The sequence below is a fragment of the Mastacembelus armatus genome, chromosome 3 (assembly GCF_900324485.2).
Source record: "Mastacembelus armatus chromosome 3, fMasArm1.2, whole genome shotgun sequence".
NCBI lineage: Eukaryota > Metazoa > Chordata > Actinopteri > Synbranchiformes > Mastacembelidae > Mastacembelus > Mastacembelus armatus.
In genome coordinates this window covers 11,840,504-11,867,236 of record NC_046635.1, presented here as the reverse complement: position 1 = coordinate 11,867,236, position 26,733 = coordinate 11,840,504, and the positions used below count along the sequence as shown (strand labels likewise).

The following is a 26,733-nucleotide window of genomic DNA, read 5'->3' as shown; positions in this document are numbered from 1 at the left end:
CCTGGAATATCTTTTGGCTTATTTGTGTAGTTTTTCTCCACGGGGTAGGCTATACTTCGTCCACCCATGCAGATTTTCTCCCATAGCAAGATAGTGAGTCACCCCTCAAACAGAAACTGTCATTTAGTTTTTAAGGCTGGCCCAGTTTCTTCACAGGCAGGTCTAAAATCTGACAAACAATTATTTCAGATTTTTGGGAAAAAAAATATGTTTGTTTATAATAAGTTGATATAAGAGTCAGCTCCAGCTCCTAACTCTACCGTTCTCGAGGCTGGGCAGACTGAGCTGGGCCCGGGAATGGGCCCGGGACTGGACCATGTTCACAGCCGGACCAGCGGACTGCTTTTGAGTGGGTGGGCGGGTTTGAGCGCTTGTTTCTGGAGGCGGAGCGGCCCGGAGGGTCGGACGTCCTGAAACTGTGCTGCTCTCTCTCTCTCTCTGCCTCTCACAACACAACGCCTAACCAAATAAGTTGGCAAACTGCGTTGTTCGGTTCTTAGTTTTGAACAAACGTGCAAAGTTTTCGCTGACTGAACAAGAGAGAGAGAGAGAGAGAGAGAGAGAGAGACGACGCCGGTGAGTACCGAGCTACAGTGTTCATTGTCTGCGGTGAGTTAAACTCTAAAGGGCTAAAACTCCGCACTTAACATGGAAAAGGGGCGAATGACCAGGCTATAAACGCGACTTCGTTAGGGTGACTAGTTGCCGTATGAAAGACGCGAAGTAAACGCAAAGTTTTAGGGTGAATCTCAGGCTGGAGCTGTGTTTGATGCCACCTGTTGCACTCAACATATCCAGAAACTGCGTCAGCTCCACCCGCCGCTGTTGGGTCAGCGCACCCAACTAACTAACTAACTAACTATGCTCTGTTTTATCATTTACGCACAGGCGTTGTGAGTTTGTTGTGCTGCTCCTGTGCGCTCATGTTGCATTCACCTGAGCCTCCGTGTTAACTCGCCTTCATGTTATGCAACTGATCATATTTCCCCACAGTGTAAATCCTTCACTGTCTTGGAAGTTCACCTCCTACAGTCACTTCGTCCTGATCTGCTCCTTTAGTGACGCCGTCCAGCTATAGACGCAGGTCAGGACCCTCTGCCACACAGAAAACTCCTCAGATCACTGGTGAAGAATGAGGTGTCAGCCTTGGTAAATGAGTTTCTGCGCAGCTCAGATTGGGATCAGATCAGGCCTGGAAATCCTAACCTGTGCTCAATGCTGAACTCCCTGCACTGCGGGGCAGGGGTCGTTGAAGGCAGCTTAGGTGTCAGTGAAGGCAGCACGGCCACCGTGAAGGACAGTGGGGCAGCTCAGTGGCTGTTTCCTCCAATTTTGCAGTGAAAAGGACAATGGGAGGAAAGTTGCACACTTGTTTTGGAGCCCCTGTGTGTTGGGCTCTACGGATGAAAGGGTCTGTGTTGTCTTTAGCTTTAATCTGGCCTCCTAGACTGGACGCTTTACCGTGGTCTTTTTCTGTCCTCCATCCTCTGCAGACTAAAGAAAGTGAAACTTGTTAAGGAGGAACTGAAGCACCAGGACCAACCAGTTACATAGTTGCTGACTTGTCAGACCCAGGTGGAGCCGAATTCTCCTTGTGCTGTTGAAGGAGTGGCCTACACAACAGTTTTTTATACAGAGGGAAAGAACATTGTCTGAAGCACCTATACTGTACTATATACTGTATTTACACAGTACAATGAAATAGAGCGTAACGTTGGGGGAGAAGTGGCACAAGGTGCTGTGTGATTTTTAGCTACTCCCATATAGTTAACATGTGTGCCTATTGTGTGTCTATTGACTAAACTGACAGCGAGACGAGATCGATCAGGATCTGTGTGATTTACCGCCTTGGCTAAACAAATCATTGGTGGAAACCCTGAAATTTTCTATGTTGCTAAATACTGTAGTGTAATCCATTTTCTGGCAAACCCACGTACCAGAGAAAGTGGATACCAGAATACCTGACAAATCAGTACACATGAGTGCAAACCTAATAAAACACCCACTGCTACCATACAGCTATCCTCCTTATATGTTTGCGCTTTACCTACAATGGCCTAATGCACCCAGAAACAAAGCAAGATGCCAACATTGTTGTCAGTGACAGATGTATATATTGTCATATTGCTGTGTTTATTTTTTACATAGGCTATCAGTTGTCTAGAGGCCTGTCTTTACCTCCTTTGTGCTATTGTGATATGTCCTGTTTTGCCTTTGTTGTCAGTCTTATCATTGTCCTTCTTCCAGGCCCATGTTGCTCTGCCTTTTGTATTGTATCATCAGGTAGAATGGGACACTATCAGCAAAGCAAACAGGAACAGCTAAAAGCCCATTGTCCGGTGAAACACATGGTGGCTGCTGATGACTTTGTTTTTACCGCCTTCCCAGGCGCAAATTACTTTAATATTTGTCTGCTGTTTGATATTTATTGCCAGCTGTGTTCTCAGGAACGGGCAGCAAATCCGTCAGTTTTGACAACCCCGCAATTATTATAAAATGTGACAAAATTGAGCAGAATAAGATTTCGTGCCTCTCTTTTCATGGCATTTCCCATGAGCGTGGGCAGCAAATTACAGTGTCATTTACAAGGATCATCTACTCTGTGTATACACACGCACACACACTGCACATCTTACTCTAAACCTAATGCCCTCCAAAGTCCTGTGGAGAACAGAGTCAGACCTGACTCATGTTAGACTGTTATCTTTCTCCGAGCACCTGTCTCTTGACCTGTTTAACCTACAATCTCTGTCATTTACAGCAAACAGTCATTTTGTTATGCTGTGCCTGTTACACCCTCACCTGTAAGGCCTTTTTAAACACTACCTGGTTATATCTGTTGTTCTAAAGAATGTGGCTGATGTTGAGTCATATTTTTTCACAGGCATTGGTTGTGAGATATTATAAGCACCAGTCTTTATCTGGCCAGAGCCCATGACATGAGCAGTTTGACAGAAAAGGTCTATGTGTAGAGAAGCCAAAGCATAAAGAATGCAAAACAAGAAGAGAAATCTTCATTAAATGCTCTGAGGCTTTGGTGTTTCATTAGAGGCTGAGTGTGTTGTTGATATTGCTAAATTATGTTGTGTCTGATCTCTGTCTAAATCTCTGCCGGCAGAGGTGGACCACCTGATCCGGGGAGAGGGATTTATTTTCCTTCTGCATTCCTGATGGAGTCCTACAGAGTAACTAGCATTCCTAACAGTGGACCACAGCGGGGCTACACTCAGCCTTCCCGCCCCTTCAGGCCCCAGAGTAATGGAGCTGGCACATACGGTCTCAGCATCCGCGTCCAGGGTATAGATGGACACCCTTATGTAGTTCTCAACAACCAGGACAGGAGTCCCCAGTCCTTTATTGACCCTAACAGTAATGGGTACATTGACACAGACGGATCTTTTATTGAGAACTACCAGGAGTATGATTTTGGAGGAGGTAAAGAGGCTGGATCCAACAGCCCCTTCATGGAGTACAGGTCTCAGAATATGATGCACTACACTGGCTCTGAAAATGGTGTTGCAGATTCACAAGGAAAGAAACCGTCCACCCTTCTTAACTTTCAGAAGCACCCTGAGATACTGCAGCCATATGATCCAGAGAAAAACTCCCTCAACCTTGAAGGTTTCCACAGCCTGCCTTCAAGGCGTCTGCCTGTGACTGAGACTGGGACCCAACACCAGAGTTCCTCCTCCCAGTCTCCTGTGCCTACTACACCCCACACCAGGTCATCAAGCCTGGACCAGAGTAAAGCTCCTGGACAGCAGGAGAAAAGGCAGCTTCCATCCCAGAGTGAGACAACCCTTCCAAAGCCAAAGTCACAGCCTCAGTCTGCACCTCCAGCCAAGCTCACTCAACTTCAGACCAGGCCGCAATCACAAATGGCTCAGCTGCAGTCTAGACCCACCGCCCTGAATCCACCTGAGTCTAAGCCAGCCTTTAAAACTCAGCACCAACAAACGCCTCCGTCCCAGGCTCAGTCCTCCACCTTGTCAAGTCCCATGAGTGAGCAGAACAAGACATCGTGCCAATCCCCCAGTACTTTGAGCAGTGGCAGCTCCAGCCTTGAGCGCGCCCACCGTGAGCCTGACGTCCTTCCTCTGCGTAGGACTGACTCCAGTGGGCCGGTTCTTCAGTCCTCTTCCCGCTCCCGCCATTCTTCATCCTCTTCCACCACTAAGGTTGTATACGATGAACAGGTCGAGGCCCTGTACGCAGACACCATCAACCGCCATGAGAACCGCCGCTACATCCCTTTTCTACCGGGTTCAGGCAGAGACATTGACACAGGCTCCATTCCTGGTGTTGATGAGCTCATTGAGAAGTTTGATGGCAAAGATGGCAGCCACCAGCGCAGGGGCAGGGCAGGGCGCAGGAACAGGATTAATCCAGAGGATAGGAAACGCTCACGCAGTGTGGACAGTGCCTTTGGTTTGCGAGATGGCTCTAGCAACAGGGGTGAGTTTAGCAGCCAACGTGGGACGTCAATGGAGCATGTCCTGCGGCCCTCACAGCTCAGGCTGCAGAAATCAGCTGGTGCTCAGGACTCTTGGTCCATGGTTGTAGACGGTAAGGTCGACTCCAGGGCTTCATCTCATACCACCAGCGCACCCGCCTCCCCCCAGAGCACCATCCCGAAAGGTGTCGGCTCCCTCCAGGGTTACAAGAAGACTCAGTCCACTTCATTGTCATTGAAGAGCAAAGAGAGTGAGGACGGTGCCTCTCCTACTGTAAAGATTTCAACGACCTCACTGTCAACAACACTGTCAAAGCCTGCTTCCACCGCTGACAAAAAAGACAGCGCAGAGGCAGATGTTCAGGTACAAAGCCAGAGATCAACACTGCAGTGTCATGACTCAGTGTTGTGTTTGGATTCTGATTTTTTTGTTTTCATAACTGTCTTATTTTACTTCAAATATCGATACTAGCTTTTTATGCTTTAAGAGCTTTCACATTTCATTAGGCTCTCTCGCTCTCATTTCCTGTCATGTCCAGGTGACACCCGATCTCCTGAAAGGTCAGCAAGAGCTTTCACAACAAACACACGAAGAGACGGCCAAACAAATTCTGTTCAATTACCTTAAGGATGGGTGAGTTATCTTAACTTCTCTGCGCTTTTCAAAGTGTGTTTAAGCTTTATGTGACCATCTGTTGGATTAGAGTCTTTACCCTTAGTTTAGTTCGTTGGTTAATTGGTTAGTTAGGTAGTTGGTTAGTTAATTAATTGTGAACTGAGTCTATTTTTCTTTTGAAGCCTAAAGTCACCACGTTGGCCAGTTGCACCACGAGGCAATGCATCATAGAGAAACAGCTCTATGGGAATGCATCAGTGGTTTTTATCAGAATTGTGCTGGTTGTGATAAAAGTGAAAGGAATGTGCTCTTACCCTCCCACCTAGGCTGTGAGCGATCCAGCTGTCTGGAGTTCGTTTTCTTGCAGATTGCCACTTTTTCTGTCCACTTCATTTCCCCTGCAGTGTGAAACGAGGGAAAGGCCTGTGTTTGCTTCTCTAATCAGACAGCTATTGACTATAAAGAAAAGACATGTTGGTTTGAAAGGTTAAGTTCAGTTTATGTTTTAAGAACACATACAGCTGCAGGAGGTTTATGCATATGGTGCTGTCTTTCATTGAAGCAGCAAGTCAGTGACTGTTGAAGTTAAACACAGTTAAACTATACTCTGCAGCAGTTGTGCATGATTTTGCAGGTTCATACAATTCTTGCATGTGCTACAAGCTCTCTGGTGTTGTAGGAAGAGAACAGGAAACTGCTTGGGTGTGTCGGACCACAGGTCAAGAGTCACAGGACAAAGAAAAGGAAACACAGATGGAAGTGTAGGGGCTGAAACTGAGCTGCATTCCCAAAGCCCAGAAGACAAACATTCACCAAAGGAGGCTAGAACGGTTTAACGAAAGTCATCTGTAGAGGAGAGTGGAGGTTCGGGGGTTTGGCTTTCTGTGTCAGCCTTGTAATTTATTGAAATAATATATCCCTGCTGTTGTATGAAAGTGGTGCAACTGCAGTTTTGTTGATTCTGATGTTTTCACTTCAACTGAAGGATTAAATGTTCTTCTGTACAGTAATCCTCCCATCTTTGGACTTTCAAACGTCTGGCGATAAACTCAGAAATGCTTGTTGTTCATGGCAACGACAGAGCTGCTTTTCTTTTGCTCTAGAGAAGTTGAAATGTTATTACTGTCTAGAACAAGACTGTTTTTTTACTGTAAAACATATGCCACCACCAGAGAAAAAATAAACCTGATTACCAAAATTTAATAAAAAAAAAAAAAAAGTAAAAAAATAAATGTTATAATAATATTTAAAAATGAATTATGATTTAGTTAGAATTATTAATATAACAAACACTACTCAATGAATGTAAATGTTAGGTTATAATCTGTATGTTGGGAGGTAGCAGCCAATAAAGGTTTAAGAACGAAACTCGTAGTTTCCCAGGTGTGTGAGTAAGTGCTAGACTTTGCTGTGTTTCTGAAACCCTGGATGGTTTTGCTGTAACATTTTTACCTTTGGTTCCTGTTAGTTTTCCAGGTAATGAAATTAGACACCAACAATCCCACGATACTGCCCATACGTTTAATTCGTCTGTGCATGCGCCCTATAGTTTATTGGGTGAGTGTAATAAAGCTGTTTGTGCTGTGTGGTGACACATCAAAGCAGATTGATCCTTCCTGATCCTTCCTGAGCTGGGAATGAGTTACCCTGTTCCCAGAGCACTTGGGGAGGAATTCCTGATCCCCCAAACACTGAGAAAGGATTTTTGTAATCTACAATTTTGTATTTTGTGTCTGCAGAAGCAATGATAATGATGAAACGACAAAGAGAAAGGTCAACCTCGTCTTTGAGAAGATACAGACGTTGAAGTCTCGAGCCACAGCGAGCGCACAGGCTGACAACAAAGTGAGTTCTGTTATTGCAATTGTGCACCAGTTTAAAATGTTAACCTGTGAAATATCAAACGTCTGTTGTGATATGCCACTTACATGTCAGCAGGACATCTTTGAATATTTTTAAATTAAAATCATGCAGTTCTATATTTATGCTTTAGCTGTACCAGAAAATGAGAAATATTGTGATCTCAAAGCTATTTAAACTGTGCTTGATCTCAGGGTCAGATGATTTCAATCTCAGGCAGTTTACCTTCCTACTAAATATTTACCCTAATTGAATCCTAAAACTATAGTACCGGTATAAAGTTTTTATTTGTAAACGTCCGTTCTGTTCAGTCCCTAGACGTTGTTGCACAGACCAAAGCCCTGCAGGAGCAAAACGCTGAACTGGAGAAAGAAATGGTCGAACTGAAGAGACAACTTGCTGAACAAACCTCGGTAACTACTGTCTCACTGCGGCTGAGCCTCTCACACCAGGCGCTTTATGAAGCCATTTTCAGTTTGTTGCTGAACTGCTTGTTTGAGAACATCGGATAATCAAGGGTTTGGTTTGGAAAGGAGGTTTAAGGGATTACTGTTCAACTTGTTGAAGACATATTTTGGGTCTATTGGTCGGAGGTAGACCTGGCTAAGCCTAACACAAAGGCATATTTTCATTGACAAAATAGACAAAACCTGTTTTTGTGTAGTGTGTGCGTATTTCAGTAATCACTTACCTGTGCTTACTGTTGTTTAATGTTAAACAAATTAAACAGTTGAAACTGTTGGGAAGGTATCTATGGGTTTTGAGTTAATTTGTGAATATACATGTTATGTACTTGTTTATATTATAGCTCTTTGCAATATTTAATGTTTTTATGAAGCAGTGATTTACCATAATCAATTCAATTCAGTTCACTCTTTGAGCAGGAGATATAAAACATGTATGTATCTATACTGAAATGTCATCATTCACATTTTTCACCAACACCATCAGAAGAATCAGGGTGACAAGAGGACAACAGCAAGTTTGAAGGAGCTGCAGCAGGAGCTGGAGCGATGTGCAGAGGAGATCAACAATCTGAAGGAAAAACTGGCCAAAACGGAGGCTGAGCTTCAGGCCGCAGTAGAAGAGTAAGTACAGGACAACTGGTACTGCTGTTTTGGTTGTGTTCTCCAGTGAACATAACTGTCGGTGTTGGTGGTGGGAAGCCGGTGAGGGATCATGTTCTTTATGCTGCACTGTTGATCCCTGCTGATTTGTTGGGGATCCTGCACAGAGGGAGGCAGGAACAGCGAGGGATAACATGAACCTCCTGCACCTAACACCTTCCTGGTGATGCTCTTTGTTAGCATTTGAAATGAGGAAGTGATTTACTAGACATATTTTGCTGTCAACACCCTCACCAGGTTATGTAACAACAATAACAATAATAAGCTTGATGTCTGATTCATCGTCTGCAGCTTAAAGTTCCTTTGAACCCAGTATTTCCGTGAAGTGTCACACTGATACCAGTGTCAGATGTCTGTTGATGAAAACATACAGGCTGTTGATAGTAACTGAAGTGGTTACCATGTTAGTCCCTCTGTCTTATGATACAGCCCTTTGTGTTCCCATCATTTATTAAGTTTGTCTTTCACCCCCCCATAATAATGTCTGCCTGCCGATTGATTTCATATTAACTCTGACAGCTCCATATTCGCCCCTTCACATAGTTAATACCTTCATAGCTTGCTGGTTTTATTTGGGGGGGTTACATGTCCTAGGTCACAATAGTAAGTTAGTTTTTTTTAAAATATATTTTGGCTATAGCCATTCAGTTCCTGGGTGCTCCTCTCTGAGTATCTTCTTACAGCAGAATAGATGTTCTACTTGAGTCTATGTTGTGCTGAGTTGTCTTACATCTTTTAACAGCCTTACCCCTCACTCAGTGTTGTTGTGTAGAGGCATTTTAGACATTATTAGTTTGCTTTGATTTAGCTCTTCAATTTACCCTCCGACCTCTGTGGGCCTCCCATTCAGACCCAGTGCAGGTGTTTCCATTTGTATGTCCAAATGAAGCTGCAGGTGCGTATGTCCAGTATATGTGTACAGTATGTGTATTGTGGTGACAGGCTGGGTGGTTTGTCAGGTTGTTTCAGGTGAAGATGGAGAGGGAACAGTCTCAGACGGAGATCAGAGACCTGCAGGACCAGCTGTCAGAGATGCATGATGAGCTTGACTCAGCCAAGAAGTCAGCTGCTGATGAAGAGAAAGACATGATTATGACGGTAATGCAGTGTCTGATGGCCGATGTTTACCAAAATCACCATGAAAGATGAAGGTCTTTCACTTGGGACTCTGAAAACCTCAAAATTGTACATAAAACCACAAGATAAAATGTAGTTTTGGAGTGAGGTGACATTGGGTTGCTCTTTGCACCACTGTAGAGACTAGCTTGTCTCAAAGGGGCTCGCTGTTTTGAGTTCTATGTTGCAATACTGTTTCACACCACATTAACACAGAATGCATTTTATTTTACTGAAGATTTTATTGATTAACTACATATGGTGAAAGATTTCTCTCTGAGACACTGCAGCATATATAAATCTTAATGAACTCACAAGTGGGAGGATGCAGTTATGAAACTGTTTAGACAGTTTAGTAAATGTGTTTGCATTGAGAGAAGAGTGTGTAACCAAAAACAAGGGCAAACATCACGGTCACAGTCAGAATCTGCAATTCAGCTTTAAAATTCTGAAATGATTAAAAACTTCAACTTTCCACAGGACATGATGCAGCTGAAGGTGGAGATGCAGGAAGTTCTCCTGGCCAAAGAGGAGCAGGAGGAAGTGCTGAGGAGGCGAGAGAGGGAGCTGACAGCTCTTAAAGGAGCTCTGAAGGAGGAAGTGGCCGCTCATGATCAGGAGGTGGACAAGATGAGGGAGCAGTATGAGAAGGAAATAAGCAAGCTGCAGATGTCTTTGGAGGAGGCCAAGAAGGTAATCAGTCTCACTCCCTGCCCTCTCCTCCAGTTTGACTCCCTATGTTCCCTCCTTCTTGTTTCCTTTGCTCTCACCCTCCCCCAGCCCGAAACACACCCTTTCACAGAGGAGTGTGGAGATAAGCGTTGCATCAGGGGAGCTGTAACTGTGTGTGCGTGTGTCTGTGTGTGTGTGTGCACTTTGTGTTGCTCACACTGTGGGAAATCTGTTTACACACTCCCAGTGTGGAGACTCCATGTAGGTACCAGGTCATTAATTTTAGGGTGATCTAAGGGTTGGTTAAGGGTCGGTGTAGGTAAGTGGTGGTTATGGTTAAGGTTAGGCTAAGTCTCCAAGAAAAGAATTTAGGATAATGTAAAGTCCCTGCAAGGAATGAACAAACACACCCATGTGTGTTTTGAATTGTAAATTGTGCCATATGTTTGCCATCAGATGCAGAGTCGCTGATTAAAAAGACATAATTTACATATTTTCAGTGGTTTCACAGCTGAAGCATTGACTTTCTAAATACCGAGACTGAGCTTCAACCTTGAATTTCTGTATAAGTATCTGATATCTAATGAAACATCACATTTAAAATATCCTCACCCATAGATTACTGTTAACTCTGCATACTCACCCACAGCAGTGCAAAGTTGGTATGTTTTTGAGCACAAGTGGAAATTCAGCTCAGCTAGAGTGCATAAACTTGAGCCTCGTCAGCAGAGCAAAGTGATGAGAACCGTTACATGTACCTTGTCATCACTTTTCACAAAGTGTGGAGGGGGTTTCTTATCTCAGCCTTCTCCTCGATGGAGAGGCTTTTACAGGAAGGATGGTGTTTGAAACGTGAAGTTGTGAAAAGTTGGCTTACTGGCAAGGTCACAGTGGTAATTTAGTCTCAAAGGCCCCGATACATTCAAAAATAGACACAGATGCAGTTCTGTTGTTAGTACACTGGCAAACAGTGTTAGAATTAAGAAACCTTCTTGAACCTCCTATTAAGCTAATTAGTTTTATTGAAACACCATTAGGACGGCAGTACTGGTGATGAAGCAGCCATCATTTAAAAGTAAACTATGTGAAGGTAAATTTTCTTTAGAGCAGAGAGGGTTTGTCAGCTGTTGTCTTTTAAATCGAGGAAGGTGAGTTCTGGTGAGACTAGCAGCACACACCACGCACTGAGTGGCCTAAACTCGCATTGTTTTCAGTAGGTTGCTGTGTGACCCGTGTGTCCTGTTTGTCTCCAAGAGTGGAAGTTGTCCTTGTTCTCAGCTTCCTGCGGGCCTGTCAGGGTCCACTGCAGCGCATTGCAGAACGAGGCTATGAGAACATTTCCTTTTGTTGAACAGAGGTGCTGCTCCCCCGAGGGAGCGTACCATCAGAGGTTTACCATCAGTGCTTTGTAAACACTTGAGCGAGATGAAGTCATTGTTTGTTTCTCTTTTAAGATCTAATAGAAGTCACTCACTGGAGTTTGTCCTTTATGTCTTTGAGTTAATCTCCTTAGGAGACATTTGTACATCAGAAGATCGTGTCTGTCGGTTATTATTACTGGTTATACAGTTGTGCATTGGATACACATTAACTCCGTCTATACAGTGGCACCATTTATGCTTTTGTGTTTTTAAATGTGCTGCTTATGTTGGAGTAAATGTGCTAATGGATAATGAGCTCTACAAAAGACAAGAGGTTAAATAATCATTAAATAAGGGAAGCTTTTAAAAGACAATGCAGTTCAATATATTATAAATCTTAGTTCTCTGTGTCTGGCAAAGTAGTAAGATAAACATTGCTATGAAACCCCAAGGCCTTTGAAGTCCGAAATGTAAACAGCTTGTGGCCAGTATTCTGATCTTTATATTTTATACGTCCTGTGTTTCTACTCTAAAGTTGTCAGAAAGAAAACAGAACCAAAGTCAACTTTGCATCTTTTATTTTCCTGCCCTATTTCCAACCAAAGTGCAGCGTCTCTCTTTGTGTGGCCCTGATGTTTGGGGTGACCAGAGCGACCCATGCAGAGAAGAATGCTGAAAACTGGAGCACTAAATTGCTCTGTATACCAGTTAATTGCAGTGGCAGGCCATCACTAATCTAATGAGCTGCCGCTCCTGAGTTGCGTCGTGTCCCCTCTTCTTTCTGTGCCCCGAAAGAGTGGGGGTAATTGTGGACCTCAGTCGGTGATGAATGATGAGTCTGTTTCACACAATACCAGCAGCGGGGGTTGGGACATGCTGAATAAGTGGGTCAGTATGTTGTAGAAAAGGAGATGCATGGCCAGCCCCCATGAAAGGAGTGATGGGCCTGTTTTGTGTCTTAAATTGAAAGTTGCATTGTGTTTTCAATGAGCTGAAATCTGGAATTTTATGAAGGTTGAAAAATCTTCTATGCCTATAGTTCGCTCAACTAACTTGGCTTTGTGATGTTTTATATTTACACATTTGGAAGTTGATTTAAGCTTTTGTGTCAGCATCTGCTGGTATGCAGAAAATGCGAGAGGATGAGGTGCAGTGAGTGAAGAGAAAGATTTGTTTCCAGGAATGTAGGGGTCAAAGTTGGAGAATGTGCACCCTGCAGACCTCCTCTTTCCCTCAGCTCCAGCACCGTTATGATGTACCCACTCCGGTGTGTGTGTGTGTGTGTGTGTGTGTGTGTGTGTGTGTGTGTGTGTGTGTGTGTGTGTGTGAGAGGCTTGGATCTTTTCATTTATACATCTTTAGGGTGCTGCAGTTGCATTTCCATCTCTGCAGTGTTCTCAGGGTTAGAGGCTTTAATAGGTCTCAGCTGTATTCTCCCCATCCTAATTGTAGAGACAGAGCCAGTGCTTATCACACTATTTCCAGCTTCTGTTGTTTCACCTACAGCCCTGTGCCCCAGTGTGTAACATGGCCACATTGTTATCATGCTCTCATCTGTAACCTCAATTCCAAATGTTACTTTTTCATTTCCTAACTCCACAGTTTTCACACAAGACGCTGCGGTGATCTCCCGCTCAGCAGTTCATTTTGTGGCCTGTGCCATTCCCGCGTGTATCTCAGCCTGCCTCTTGAGTAATCTCTGCCGCTGTGTGAACTGAAGTCTCACTGTCTGATCATCAAACTCAGGTGTCCTAGAGAAGAGGCCCCCCCCCTCCTCGGGCCTGTTTTGAACGTAAACTCTCTCGCATGAGTCTGTGTCTTTGATGATAGCACTATATTTCCCAGCTTAGCTTTAGGAGCTGCTTTTGGTAGGAGACTGGAAGGAGGAGGAAGGAGACACAGAAGCGCAAGTGTGGAAGGAAAAGAAGAGACTTTCTGGATATTGACAGAGCCTGCACGGAATTATCCTTGTTGAAATGTGAGGTTGTCTGGGTCTCCAAATAGCTTCACTGACAACTTTATAGATTGATGACATTAAACACTTAAAAACAGGAACGAAATACCCAGAAATTCAGTCAGAAAGTGTTAAATTCAGAAAGTGTTGTTGCATAGGGTCTGGGTGAAACCAGGTGTGGGCCTGAGAGCTTCTTCACTCACTGCCTATGAGCCCTGATATGGTGGGAGTCTAATCTACCAAAACAACTTGCAGGAGTTAAATACATGCCACATACTATGATAACCTAAACCATTTGAGACTAACAGTTAAAACCTGAGAGGTTACGCTTATCAAGTCATGGTCACTCTGTTTTCTTTTGAAGTTTTGGGTGATTCCTTATTCCTTGCACAGTTTGTTACACAGTTATGCCACTCCTTAATCTGGATCTGGTGATGTGTCTTATATTTGAATTTATATCTGCTTTAGTACATGAATTGTAACAAATAAAGGCTGAGATTGTGTTTTAGCTGTTGAACTGTTGTGGAGGATGTAGATTTTTGGATTTATACAAACTTGTCTTCTTTGGCCTTTGGCCTGGAAAACCTGAATATAGAATTTTCTGCTGAGACTTTGCATGATTGAATTTGTACTGTGAGGCCTTTAAGTGAAAGTCACTCTGAGTCAGTCCCAATAAACAGTCTTTATTTCTCTGTAATTAATGTGATTATTTTATGAAGCTGTAAGTCTGGTACAGTTCTTCAGTTTTTGTTGTGAACCTGATTTTTGAGTGGAGAAATGAATGGATTTAGAGACCTTTGCTGAATATTTCACAAACCCAAAAGGCTATAGATTAGATGATTCTAAAATCTGTTCGATTTGTTAGATATGACTGCATAGCTTTATAGACAGTTTATCATCAGTGATTATACTGATGGCTAGTAAAAATGAATTTATTCTGCGTATTTTCGTATAGGTGGCCCTATGACCTGCGTATTTCAGATTGGGCTGAATCAGGCACACTTGGTGTGCTGTGATGAAATCACATCAAAATATTATCAGGACTTTCAAGCATTATTGTTTGTAAGAGAAATATCAGTGCATCCTGGAGCTGTTATGTGCCAGCACCGCTGCAGTCTGGTTTTGCATAGAGCAGGTTTCTGTTTTCACTTCTCTGTGGACAAGAATTGAGATTTTATTGCTGTCCTCCACTGACCCAAGAAATGCCAATGCTTCCTAAGTGCTGCCATTCATAACAGGCATTCTGTTCCAGTTATCCTCAGGTCTGGGCGCCTTCTTTAAAGAGGAGAGGCACGGCTTTAGTAAGACAAACTTGTGCTGGCAAAGCAACGTGTCTGCACTGCCAAAGACACCCCCCCCCCCTTCATATGAGGGTTAAGTTCAGATAATGCGATACCACACAGAAAACTACCTGTACTCTGAGCAACCTTGTAATTTTATGTTATGTAATCATGTTAGGATGTGTAGCCCCTTTTCAAACACAAATCAAGACTACATCCCTTCTTAAAAAGCTCAAACCTGTGATAAGTAAAATCTTTGGCTTTATTTTATCCCCAGAACAATAAAACCCCTGCTTGGCCAGTAAATACAAAACTCACCATACTATTGTTTTGTGTGCATACAGTATACTGTAGAAAAGTTAACAGGCTTTTTATAGCCTGCCATGAATATTTTAGTGTCATTGCAAAGATGTCATCTCTTACAGTATATGTTTGTGTGTGTGTTTGCGTTATATCCATTGTGGTACAAAGCCAGCAGGTGTGTTGAAGCAGTAGTACTTTCTGCAGTTGTTGGCAGTGATGGTGTAATTGTTATGGTTCTGCAACAGTTGGTCTAAAAGAAAGAATCATACATGTTTGTTTGTGGGATGCAGGAAGAAAGTCAAATGAACAGATATCGTGGGATGTGATAAAGCATGAACGAGATTAACTGAAGGCAGGAAACATGAGTAAAGATTGAACAGGAATAGCAGGAAACAATGAATCCACCAAAAGAAGGAAAGAAAAGGGAAATGTGAAGAAACATGTCTTCCTCTTGAAACTTTTTGCCAGACACAGAGAACTAAGATCTATAATATATTTGTTAATTAGTAGGTCAGTGTTGGTGTGGGCCCTTTTTTATCAGTGAAATCATAGCATAGTTTTTTTTTCAGCTGATTTTGACATAAATGTTTCTCAGAACATTCTGGTTTGGTGAATTTGCAGCTTATCGTCGAATTGGAATGTTGCACTGAATTACGAGTTATTATCTAGAGTCTTTGTCATAATGTCAAATACTTTTCCAGTTCATGCAGGACTTCAGCCTATTTTTACTTTTAATGTATGAAGCTTGTCGACGTCCATCATTATGATATTTGCATTTATTGTTAGGCCATCAGCTCTTTTATTATGCACAAGTTTGATTTGGTGGAAATAAAAGTAAGAGCCAAGATCTCACCCCAACACACAGTGTCATACAGACCCTTCAGCATTCGAGCCGCACTTCAATAACTGCACAAAGTCACTTAGTTAATGTGCAACATTAGACAAACAGATTGAGTACATAAGAAGACCGATGTCAAACTTTGAGTTAGGGTAGAGGAGGAAAAAAATGGCCTAGCGGAGTGATATTAACACATATTGTATTGAGATTGCACTAATAAACTGAATTCAGCTTGGGTTGTCTTTGTTAGGTTTGTTTGTTTAAAGAGTCTATACAGCATTGTGTAAAATATACAAGATAAACAAATCATTGTCTAATAACTGATAAAGTGATTGTGTTAGGATTAAGCCTTTAGTGATTGTTATGTAATCTTTAATGACACCTTTAATGAATGATTCACTTTTTGTAGTAGTGGATGAGAAAAAAAATGAAATAACTTGTAATAACTAGTGTATAGGCTAATAGGTAATATTAAGTTGTCAGTCAGGCCTGTTAAAAGCACTAAATGAGTCTTAAAAGACTGCATCTCTTCACACTTCTTGTCGCAGACAGCAGCAGGGTCTCCCCCTTTTTAACTTGCATGACCCACTGTGGGAAGTGGGACAGGCAGTGAAGTGTGATGCCTGAACCTGTTGTGTATGTTGTTAAAAACCTGACATACATTATTACTGCTTCATGATTGTAGTCAAAGCTGTGTCTAACCCCCTTTTCGCATTCCTGAGGCTCAGCCCTCAGTACAATCGCAGTATAACCAATACCATCACTTTTATTTACTGGTTTTACAGTCATTCAGTAGAAATATTAACATCTGCTTTGTTTGTAACTTTGTGTAAGTAGAACTGGAAAGGCCTGTGGTATTTCTCTAATTTGTTCAACATTATTTGTATTTGCTTGGCTAATCTTTGGAGGTGAAACAGTGTAATGCCTGGATTTGGAGGCACTGAGTCTGTACAGCACTCGTTCCTCTGAGTACACAGGAAATGACCCAGCGAGGCAGAGATGAGGGTGGCTCCGTGGTGACGGGGGAAACAGGTCTGACTGGCCTGCACTGAAACAGGGAAGGCACCTGTCACCTTTCTGGCTCAAGAGGTGCCTCTATTCATGCATGATGATGACAAAACAACCGGACCAAGTGCTTTTCACCTTAGTCACTAAAGATTTTAAGGGAGGATGAGTACTTTGGATTACAGCAGAAACCGACGTTTGTATTTGTATAAAAGTTACCTGCTTCAAAGTGCGCATCAAAGAATCTAATATTTTCTTATTTCCTGGTGATTATCTAATTTAGCAGGAAGGTGTCTGCTGTCGAGATTCCCAGGCTACTTCTTGAGAACATGAAACGGGTTTTTAGTTTGTATTAATGCAATTTCCTGCATAATCTTTCATCCTTGTGTCAGTGCTGGGTTACAACTCAGACAGCAGGTTCTTCAAGGTAGCAGGGTGTGCACTCTTTAATGCTTTGGTGCACCCATTCCCATGCAGTGACATACTTGGATATTAGTGTGTTAAGTAGCAAAGAGTATCAAGTCTGTGTAGGAACACAGCACTGAACTTTAATTGCACTTATTGAAGTTTTTAAAGTGTGGTTATTAGATGAAAAATTTCACAGTTACAGTTTTCCACACGTACATGAGTGTGGGCATTGACGTAAACAACAATTTGCCAAACCAGTTTCCTAACATTCCACCTCGGTGCCAAAACATCTTTTTTTTTTTTTCTAATCAAACCTTGCCAAGTCTGTTGTCAGCTGATGCTGTTTCTCACAATTGAAACCTGTTATTTGTTGTAAAGATTCAAAGTTGTGGTTGTCTCCTGTTCTTTCCTCACCCTGAGAGGCCAGAGCCAGACTAATACTATAAATTTGGCTTATCTCTTGATTTCTCAGGATAGGTAGGGGTCAGCCATATCCCAGCAGTTATATCAGCTGGAAAAACTTTGAATGTAGTGCCAACACAGACTAGCAGACCTACCTTACTAGCTCACTAACTTTGTGTGGGTATCAGTCAGCAGAGGCCAGCGAAAGCTCACATTTAGTTGCCGTCATCTCTGGTTTATTATAAAATGTGAGAGAATCGCAGGAGGCCATAGTTATTCTCTGTCTCCACAGCAACAGAAGTTCAGAGAGAAACTGAGGACCACAAATGGCTCTTTGTTGCATGAGGCATTTCAGGGAGTCTCAAATGTTCCATCATGCATCGTTCCACTTTCTTCTAAATGTCACACACTCCTGCCTCCTTTGTACTGAACCCTCGTTTCCTGTTCTGATCTGTAGAGCAGCGCAGCGGTGGTCCGTGAGAAGACAGAATTGGAGGCAGCCAAGGGTGCAGTGGAAGGCCAAGCAGGACGGCTCACCCAAGAGGCCGATCGGTTGCGCAGGCGGGCACAGGAACTGGAAAATGAGGTGGCCAAGCTCAACCGCATCATCGATGAGGCCAAGCTACAGGAGAGCAGGCTGGGGGACAGAGTTGGCAGACTGGAGGTGAGGGGCCAAGTAGAATAAAGGGGACAATTGCAGTTAACAGTTAACTGATGCTAGTTTTATTATTTTGCAGGTTTAGTAGTGTATTGTACTATATGACTGTTTTATATCCAACAATGTCTATAGAGAGAAAAAAAGCAACTGGAAGAGTCTTTGGCAGAAATTAAGGAGCAAGAAGAGGAGATGTCACGTGCCAACCGTGCGTTAACCATCCGGCTCGAGGATGTGCAGGTGAGATTTGCAACATTGAACTACATTCCTGTAGAACAACATAGACTTTTATCACAAGTGCAATTTCATTGCTTTAATGTTGTGACCTTCTGTAGAGAAACTTGACCAAACTGAGCAGTGAACATAAGGAATTGGAAGAGAGGTTACAAGAAGAGAGGGCTCAGAAAGAGCAGTTCAAAAACATGAAGAATGACATAGAGGATGAGAGGAGGCTGCTGGACCGTACAGTGGAGAAGCTTCAGAGGGAGGTGAGGATTACCTCAGTCTGCAGTACAGGAACCAAAAGTTACCTGTAGTATTCATCTCAAACAGTAAATTTAGTCAGACTAACTGGTTTAAAATACCAACTGGTTTTTGACCTCAGTGTCTTTCAGGGTGGAAATGAAGCCTGGAGAACATTTTCTCACCTAAGGCCAATTAGATTATTTCACTGTTGTTATTAAAGATTAAGGAATGCAAAAGATTCTGTTCAATATGCCAATTTAATGAGGAATTAAATTGTGAGACAATGATATAAAATCCCTGCCTCATTCATGAACCACTTCAACCTCATTACAGTTTTTTTTACTTTTCTCATATTTCTCTCTTTTCCTCACCCCCCTCTCTCTTACTGTGCCTGTAGATGAATGATATTGTGCAGGCCTCCCAGTCGTCCACCCAGGAGCTACAGGAGCAGATTGATATTTATAAGGAAAAGAACCGCCGGGAGCTGGCGGAGCTGCAGAGGCTTCTGAAGGAGCGAGGACAAGAGGTGGACAAATACCTGCTGACTACCAAAACCCTGCAGGAAGAGGTACAGTGGGCTGTGTCGGTCTCATCTTATATAATGTTCTCTCAGAGTGGAAACACTGATTTGAATCCTAACCCTGCTTTCATGGTGAGAGTGGTTAAATCGAGGCTATCGTTAGTGAGGTCAAACTAAGCCTCCCATACAGAGCAACAGACGATGAGCCATTGTTCTGGCTAAACCAGTTTGACCTCTCCTCCCATCAGCACCCTCTCCTTTCAGAGGGTGATGTCATCACTCCGGTATCACCACTGTCCTCTCAAGCCCAAAACATGATATTAAAGTGCAATAGCTGCGGTCAGAGAAAATCTCAGTTCTTTATTTAAATTCATGTTTACCCTCAGTGGTAGATTTAAAAGGCAAATGTGGTGAATTCCTTAGTAATTCCGAGGTGTGTGGTCATAATGCCTTAATAGTGAAACCTAACGGCGTTTGACTACTGTGCACTGGCACCATTTTATGGTGTTTTTCAAATGTTTTTTGATATAAAAACCGAGCTATAATTTAAATAGATTATTTGTACCTTGTGTTGTATCTACACAAAGTCACCATGAGCACACTGATGATATGATACACAGTCCTGCTGACTGGACAGTTTTTAGGGGTAATGTGCCCTGAAAGGTAGAAATGTCCCTTTTTAAAGGAAGAGAAGGTAATTATTTAAAAAAAAAAACAGGTGTAAACAATGCATAAATCAAAACTTCTATAGAGGTGTGTAAATAATTTTGCTTCTTATATGTTTGTTACACCTTAAAAACATGAGGATAGACTCAATGCAGTAACCGCAACCCAGTGTCTGTTTATAATAAAAGCTTCACTTGAGTCCTTTAATAGAGGCTTTGGCAGTGAATGTCTTGATGCTCAGCTCAACAGGCTTATTGGCAGTTCCTCCGTATTGACAGATCTTCTGGAACAGGTATTTATTAGTTGATGTGGATGAGCTTTCAGCTGTACATGTCATGTGGTAGGGAGTAAAGTGAGTAAAGTGGACATGCAGGACAAGGTCAGCATACAGGTTCTTTTTTCTTTCTGTCTGTATCCACTCTAATGTGTCTTTGTTCAGCTGCTCCACAGGAAGAGGAGGATGTCAGTATTGTGATATCATTGTTGTGAAAGCTGTGCTGGCTATATTCACATCCTCCTCCTTTGCCTCTCCTGAGAGACTGATTGCTCTGGACTGGGCCCAGTGAGTCCACTTTTCCAGCTGCTTTGAAATGTTCAGTCTCCACCCATGTGAACTTGGCGAATCATTACTAAATTTGCAAATGTGCTGTAGGCTGAATACATACTTCTATATTTAACTAGGTAAAAACCTTACAGATTTAATTGATGTTCAAGGGAGATGCGGCCATAAAGATAACATAAGAATGGCAATAAATCATTCCACTCCATAGATCCTTCTCATTAATTCATTAACACATTAAGTCACTCATTTCCAAACAAATGGCTATTCAGGTCCTGTGAGAGGATGCATGATTATCCCATTAGACTTATTACTAGGTCTTTGTTTGCTCAGCTTTAGCGCCATAGCTTAAATTAGGTCTTACTTAAGTATTTACAAGATGAAATATCTAATAATTCTGCACTAATGGCCAAATATTTATTCTGGTGAGAAATTGCAGATGCAGATGATGAATTTTCCTTGTCTAAGCATGAAGCAGTGGGTGGGGGCGGGGGGCATATTTTCAGCTTTGGGGGGTATTGCAGCTGAGGGGAATACTGGCTCTACTGGATTCATTATTCATTCAATTGAACCTTATAATAGTTTTTCTAAGCAGCAACTAAATGGTTAGTTATTGCTAAAGCAGGAATACTTGAAAAGAAGCACGGCGACATATTGAAAAGTGAAATAGACTTTTCACAGGAGGGCTGCTTTTAATCTGCACTTACTGCAGAAATATTTGTAACATGCTGAGGGTTCTTTAGTTTCACTGATCTTCAGAGATAGAACACTGTCATAAAATATTTTCTATGAGGTGCTCTGGGTGTTTACACAGGACAATAAAATGAATCGGAGTAAGAAGCAATGATGTTTAAGTAATTCTTCAGGTCTTGAAGTGTGTCGATGCATTTTGCTTTAGCTGTCGCGCCGGGAGGAGGACCTGCGGCAGTGTCAGAGGGAACAAGACGAAGCTGTGCTCAAGGAGAAGAAGCTAGAGAAGGAGGTTCAGGATCTGAAGACAGAGGCTGAGACAAACGCCAACACTAAAGAAGACAAATCCCGACAAATGAAACTCATGCAGGTACATAAGGATGCCATGTAAAGCTGCTGATAAAGGCTTTGTATGTGACAAACATTATATTGTCAAATCCTTGTAAAAGATTTCATGACACTCATTCAGAATGCAAGAACATCTCAGTAGACTGAGTAGGTCACTCACCAGCTGTTAGTAGAAGACAACCTGAGACACAGGCTGATCATACGGATGGAACTGCTTTGCTTTGCAGGACAGGATTGCTCAACTGGAGCTGGACCTGGAAGAGGAGCGTCAGAATGGAGAGCAGTTGATGGACAGGATAGACCGAGGACGAGAGCAGGTTCATCTCACACACACATTGACACACTCAACACATTGTCATTATCAGTGCTCACCTGTGTCAATGACCTCCTGTTCATGATCACTTCAGTTCTCACAGACGTGTCTCTGTTCCATCCCAACCTGTAAATGATATCCACATCTCCTGTTGCTTTGTCTTCCACCTCTAACATCATAACTGCAACCACTAATCTCTGAATGAAAGGAGCTTGTGACCTCTATGAAACAGTCCCAGGTCTCAGATATAGTCCTGAAAGAACCAAATCAGAATTCATATGCAGGTTGATGGGGTTATATCAGTGCTTTGGTGCATTGCACACTCTCGGGCATGTGCGTCTTTGCATATAACATCCACAGTTTATTTCTGGTGTGGATAAAGCAGACGGGTTATTGCTTTGTAAGATGATCTTACATAATCATTCAGATTGGCAGCCTGCCAGCGTGGTCTAAGAGCGTCTTTTCAATTTTCATGGTACAGTCACAAAAGACCCTTCTTAATACACAGCACACAAGCCAAAATATGCAAGCTGCCAAAAGTCTCAAGTTTTCAGGTTGTGGAGTTCACTTGTAAATTCATCTTGAGAACAAATGCAGTTCTTGTGCTTGAAGTTGGTTTTTATATCCTTACAAGCAAATGCTTGAGTTTAACTTCTTCTGTGATAAAGCTGCTGACGGAGGCACTGTGAAGTAAGGTTTAGATAAAGTACGTGCGATTTTAAGACTGTTGCTTGCTGATGGGAGAGTGTTTACTAAATATCAGTGCTTTTTTTGCCACCCTGCTGTTTTTATGCTAATGTGTCTGTCTTGTGTAGTTGGAGTAGTCAGAGTTTCATGGCACCTCTGCAACCCGTTCATATTAAATAGAAACCTATGAGATCCAAAGACAGGCCTGTAAGATCTGGCTTGGTCAGAGCCTCCCCTTGGCCTCGACCTGGACCAGACTCTAAGGCTCTGACCAAAATTCAAAATAAAGTGTGTGGTGACATTAGGAGAGGCTTAGTGTGGTTGAGTAGAGTATTTAAATCTTCTTAAATGGTTTCCCTTTTAAAAAATGTTGGCAGAGAGAAAAGAGTGGTGTTGTGACAAAGTGGCATTGGCTGGTTGTCAAGGCAACACTGCAGACGGAGCGGAGTCGGTCGAGTGGTGTGTGTTTGTGAGCGTACACGCACGCGTGGCGCACACGGGTATGTGCTGGTGTGTGTGCGGCCTCTGATGTCTGTGGGGAGGTGAGGGGGGGATGTATGGCTATGGGGTGGAGGGGGTGCAGCAGAGGCAGCAGGAAGAACACCTGCGTCTCTCTTGGCACCAGGTGCTCCTCTCCTGTCTAAATGAGAGTAATCTCCCCTCTCCTCTCCTGCCGTCTCTCACAAAGCAGATTAGTTTCGCTGTATGTTCCAGTCTGCTGATTCAGCTCCCCCAAGCACTGTCCTGGGTGTACCAGTTATAGGGGCCATCGTTCATCAGAGCAGCCCACTGTCACCCACTAATTGGCATAAAATATCACCAATTCAAAGCTCCTCTTACAAAGAAAGAACCGTCACTGCTGTATCGATTATCCCCCCTTCCTTTGAACTATAACTGAACAGCCGTGGTCATGCAGTCAGGCCTCTCTGGTGTGATTTTAATGTGCAGTTAGTTGAAATGTGATGACACTAAGTTATTATTAAAAGAATAGTTTGAAATTTTGAGAAATACTTGTTTGCTTTCCTGACGAGACTTAGACGAGAAGATCTCTGCCACTCTCATATCTGTCCATTAAACATATATCTGGTGGATAATTAGCTTAGCTTAACATGATAACTGGATTCAGGGGGGAGGATCTGCAGCCTTGTAACAAAAACCTCTAAAGCACACTACCTACACATAACTCTGTGTAAAGCCACAACTTGTCATTTTTAACTTTAGATCTAATGTGTTTATGAGTGAGGCGCTAACCAGCTGCTGGTGCTAACTTCATGTTTTCCATACAGACTTGGAGAGTGGTATCGATCTTAACTCTGGCCAAGAAAGCAACTGAGCGTATTACCCAAAATGCTGAACTATTCCTTTAATGCTGTATGTTTCCATGTTATGTTTAAAAATATATTTTTTTCCTCAATCTAAAAAGCTTACAGCTAAATATTAAATAAACTGTTATTGATACTTTTGTCCCCTGTCACTGAGAAATGGTGGAATGCAGTCAAACAAGAAAAGCCACCAACAATTAACCAGAGCCCTTTCAACATGAACTCGTCTATTGTTTGGCGTTTTGACTCACAGAACGCTACAGTGGTTACTGTAGTGTGTGAGACAATAACAATCATCAGACTGTGTGGGAGTGCAGCAATGATAGTGTCTGGACTGTCGGCTTGACAGGTGGAGCAGATGAGGAATGAACTCCTGCAGGAGAGAGCTAGCAGACAGGACCTGGAGTGTGACAAGATGGCTCTGGAGAGACAGGTACACACTCTCCTGTCTGCAGGAAAACAACTACATACAGTTACTCCACAAACTCAGTTCAAATCACAAACTCATTCCATTCATGTGTCTTTGTCACCATTTTCATTTGATCATATCCATTCTGTTTAATTTCATTTTTACATCTGTATAAGACAAATATTGTTTAAACACACAGAACCTCATCACCTTCCTCTCTTCTCTAGAATAAAGACCTGAAAAGCAGAGTGTCTCATCTAGAGGGCTCCCAGAAGTCCAACAAAGAGGGTATGGTAGCCCAGCTGGAGGAGCGCATACAGGAGCTGGAGGAGAGGCTGGAGGGGGAGGAAAGGTGAGGTGAAGGCTCCAACTGGGAATAGAGATGCTTGATTTGCTGGAGTTGAGGTGATGGAAGTGGAAAAGTTTAGGGAGAGTTTGGAGATGACAGCCAGGAGTTGTTTATACTGACATGGATGTCCAGGCCACAAAGTTTCAGCTGTTGGAGGAGCAAGATGCACTTGATGAGGTTATGAATCAATAGGTAGATAGGCAGGTAATGGAAGTACCCAGAATCTTTTTGTATAATTTTCTTACTCTAAAGAACCATCAGACTCCAGGTGATCAACCAGTTTTTAATTTGTTTGTGTTTTAAGATTTATTTAAATGAGTTTATTTAAATATGTTTTAGGGAGCGTGCCAACCTGCAGCTGGTGAACCGCCGCCTAGAAAGAAAGGTAAAAGAGATGATGATGCAAGTTGAAGAAGAACACCACTCAATGCAAGATCAAAAGGACCAAGTATGTAATACACTCTCATTCAGCAAAGACCTGTACAGTACCATCCTTTAGACACAACTGTTCATCTTGAACCCTCTTAATCTTCTGTGTTGTTTTCTTTGTTGAAGCTGAATCTGCGTCTAAAGGCCCTGAAGAGGCAGATGGATGAGGCTGAGGAGGAGATCGACCGGCTGGAACACTGCAAGAAGAAGCTGCAGAGAGACCTGGATGAGCAACAGGAGGCCAACGAGCAGCTCCAGAGCCAGCTCAAAGCTCTGCGAAGTGAGATCAGGTAAAGCCATAAAAGGACCATATCCATCATTTGTCATCCATAACAGACAGATCAGTGCTTTAAAAAACGAAAGGCCTTAAACCGACATTGTGGAGGTTTTATTATTGTTCTGTCTCATCCAGACGTAAGAGCACCTCTGCTCCGCTGCTCAACAACCTGGATGACGATGATGATGACATCAGCACAGATGGGGAGACATACTTTAGCTCATCATCGGGGTACAAGCGCTCCTCAAGTCAGGACAACATCTTATCCACCTTCACTTTGTAAACAAACTCTGAGCTCGAGAATAAAGCTGCTTTAATTGCAGCACTGTTGGACCAAATGGATGGAGACCTCTGTAGCTTTTACTCTGCAACATCTGCGTAAATATTCAGAGGCTTTGCAGCTATTTCTGTGAAAATCCACACGTAAACAATAACACACCATTCTCCTGGATGTTTAGTCCGGGTACAGTCTCAGTGTGGGTAAATTCACTCAGTATTATTGGAGCAGCTCTGTAATTAACGGATTAAGTCATAAAAAGTTTTAGTGTTTTAGCCTGTCCCATAGAAATGAAATGTATATACTGTTGAAGTTATTTTCCATTCCCACTTTAAGTCTTACCCATCCAACATCTACAGTTGTATTCCGAGTGGATTTTCTTTAACAAATGGATTACACATGCTTGTCAATGATTATTCAGCATTAGTAAACTTGAAAGCACACTGCACTGCACTGCAAAACATCGCAACCAGTTCTGACTCTGTGAACGACATGAAGTTATTAACTCTTCCTTTTTTATGCCTATCAAATATGTTAAACTTATACACAGTATCTGGATATTAATTTTGCATCACTCACTTAAATATATTTACTTTTTTTTTTTTTTTAAATGAATGAAGATCAAATCCAAATATATGAAGTTAGGAGTGCCAGCATATTTTTTTATTTATTCATAGATGAACATATAAACTTCTGGAACAATAAATGAGGGACTTTGTGCACGTTTTTTTTTTTTTTTTACAGTTTTATATCATTTGATGCCCAATAACACTGTAAATCCATTCAACAGAAAGTCTTTGTTACTCCTGTTATTAGTGACAGCACAGTATTGCCCATACATCATCTGGAAAAGGCTGCCTCGTGTGGCGACATCCAACTGTGATTATTGATTGTGTGTCAGACCTTTAGCAGTTACAGTAGTGAACAAAGCCGAACATATCAAAACAATTCTATCTTGGAACACATTTTGATACTGAAAACGATTTAATTCATACCTGTTTCTCTGATGATTTCTTTCCTGAATGGAGCATATGTTAATACTGAACATGTTACAAGCTTTTTTTTGTTTAACCTCATACATGTGTTTGCCTTGTGCCGCTATGTACTTAAGGCCTTGTAGATCCTGTAAATACATGTGTGGACCTCCTCGTGTTTAAGAGTTTTAACTCTTTAGCTGAGAGAAAGTGACAATCAATGTTTTTCTACACTGCGATGATTTGCACTCTGCTGGCTCTACGCTGAATATGCTCCAGTCTTAACACCTGTGGAGGGGGTAGAGTGGATTGAGACAAATTCCCGCCATTACCTCTGTGTACACTTTTGTATGTTCATAAATCCTGCTGACACTAGAATAAAGTTACTTCAGTTATTA

At 42.4% G+C, this 26,733-nt stretch overlaps 1 protein-coding gene across 3 annotated transcripts; it reads left to right on the top strand.

Annotated features, from left to right (window-relative positions):
- The first annotated feature begins 385 nt into the window (after positions 1 to 385).
- Positions 386 to 26,733, top strand: cgnl1 (cingulin-like 1). Of its 3 annotated transcripts, none has more exons than XM_026319923.2 (19): positions 387 to 576; positions 3,119 to 4,817; positions 4,993 to 5,087; positions 6,809 to 6,914; positions 7,241 to 7,342; positions 7,881 to 8,017; positions 9,016 to 9,154; positions 9,653 to 9,865; positions 17,853 to 18,059; positions 18,186 to 18,290; positions 18,386 to 18,538; positions 18,913 to 19,083; positions 21,159 to 21,320; positions 21,526 to 21,615; positions 23,970 to 24,053; positions 24,257 to 24,381; positions 24,718 to 24,826; positions 24,934 to 25,097; positions 25,220 to 26,733. In XM_026319923.2, the coding sequence occupies exons 2-19, from the start codon at positions 3,171 to 3,173 to the stop codon at positions 25,365 to 25,367; spliced, it is 3,957 nt and encodes a 1,318-aa protein (XP_026175708.1). In that variant the 5' UTR covers positions 387 to 576; positions 3,119 to 3,170; the 3' UTR covers positions 25,368 to 26,733. The 3 variants fall into 3 exon arrangements, with proteins under 3 accessions (XP_026175710.1, XP_026175708.1, XP_026175709.1); XM_026319924.2 differs by having other exon boundaries at positions 387 to 609; XM_026319925.2 differs by lacking the exon at positions 23,970 to 24,053 and having other exon boundaries at positions 386 to 576.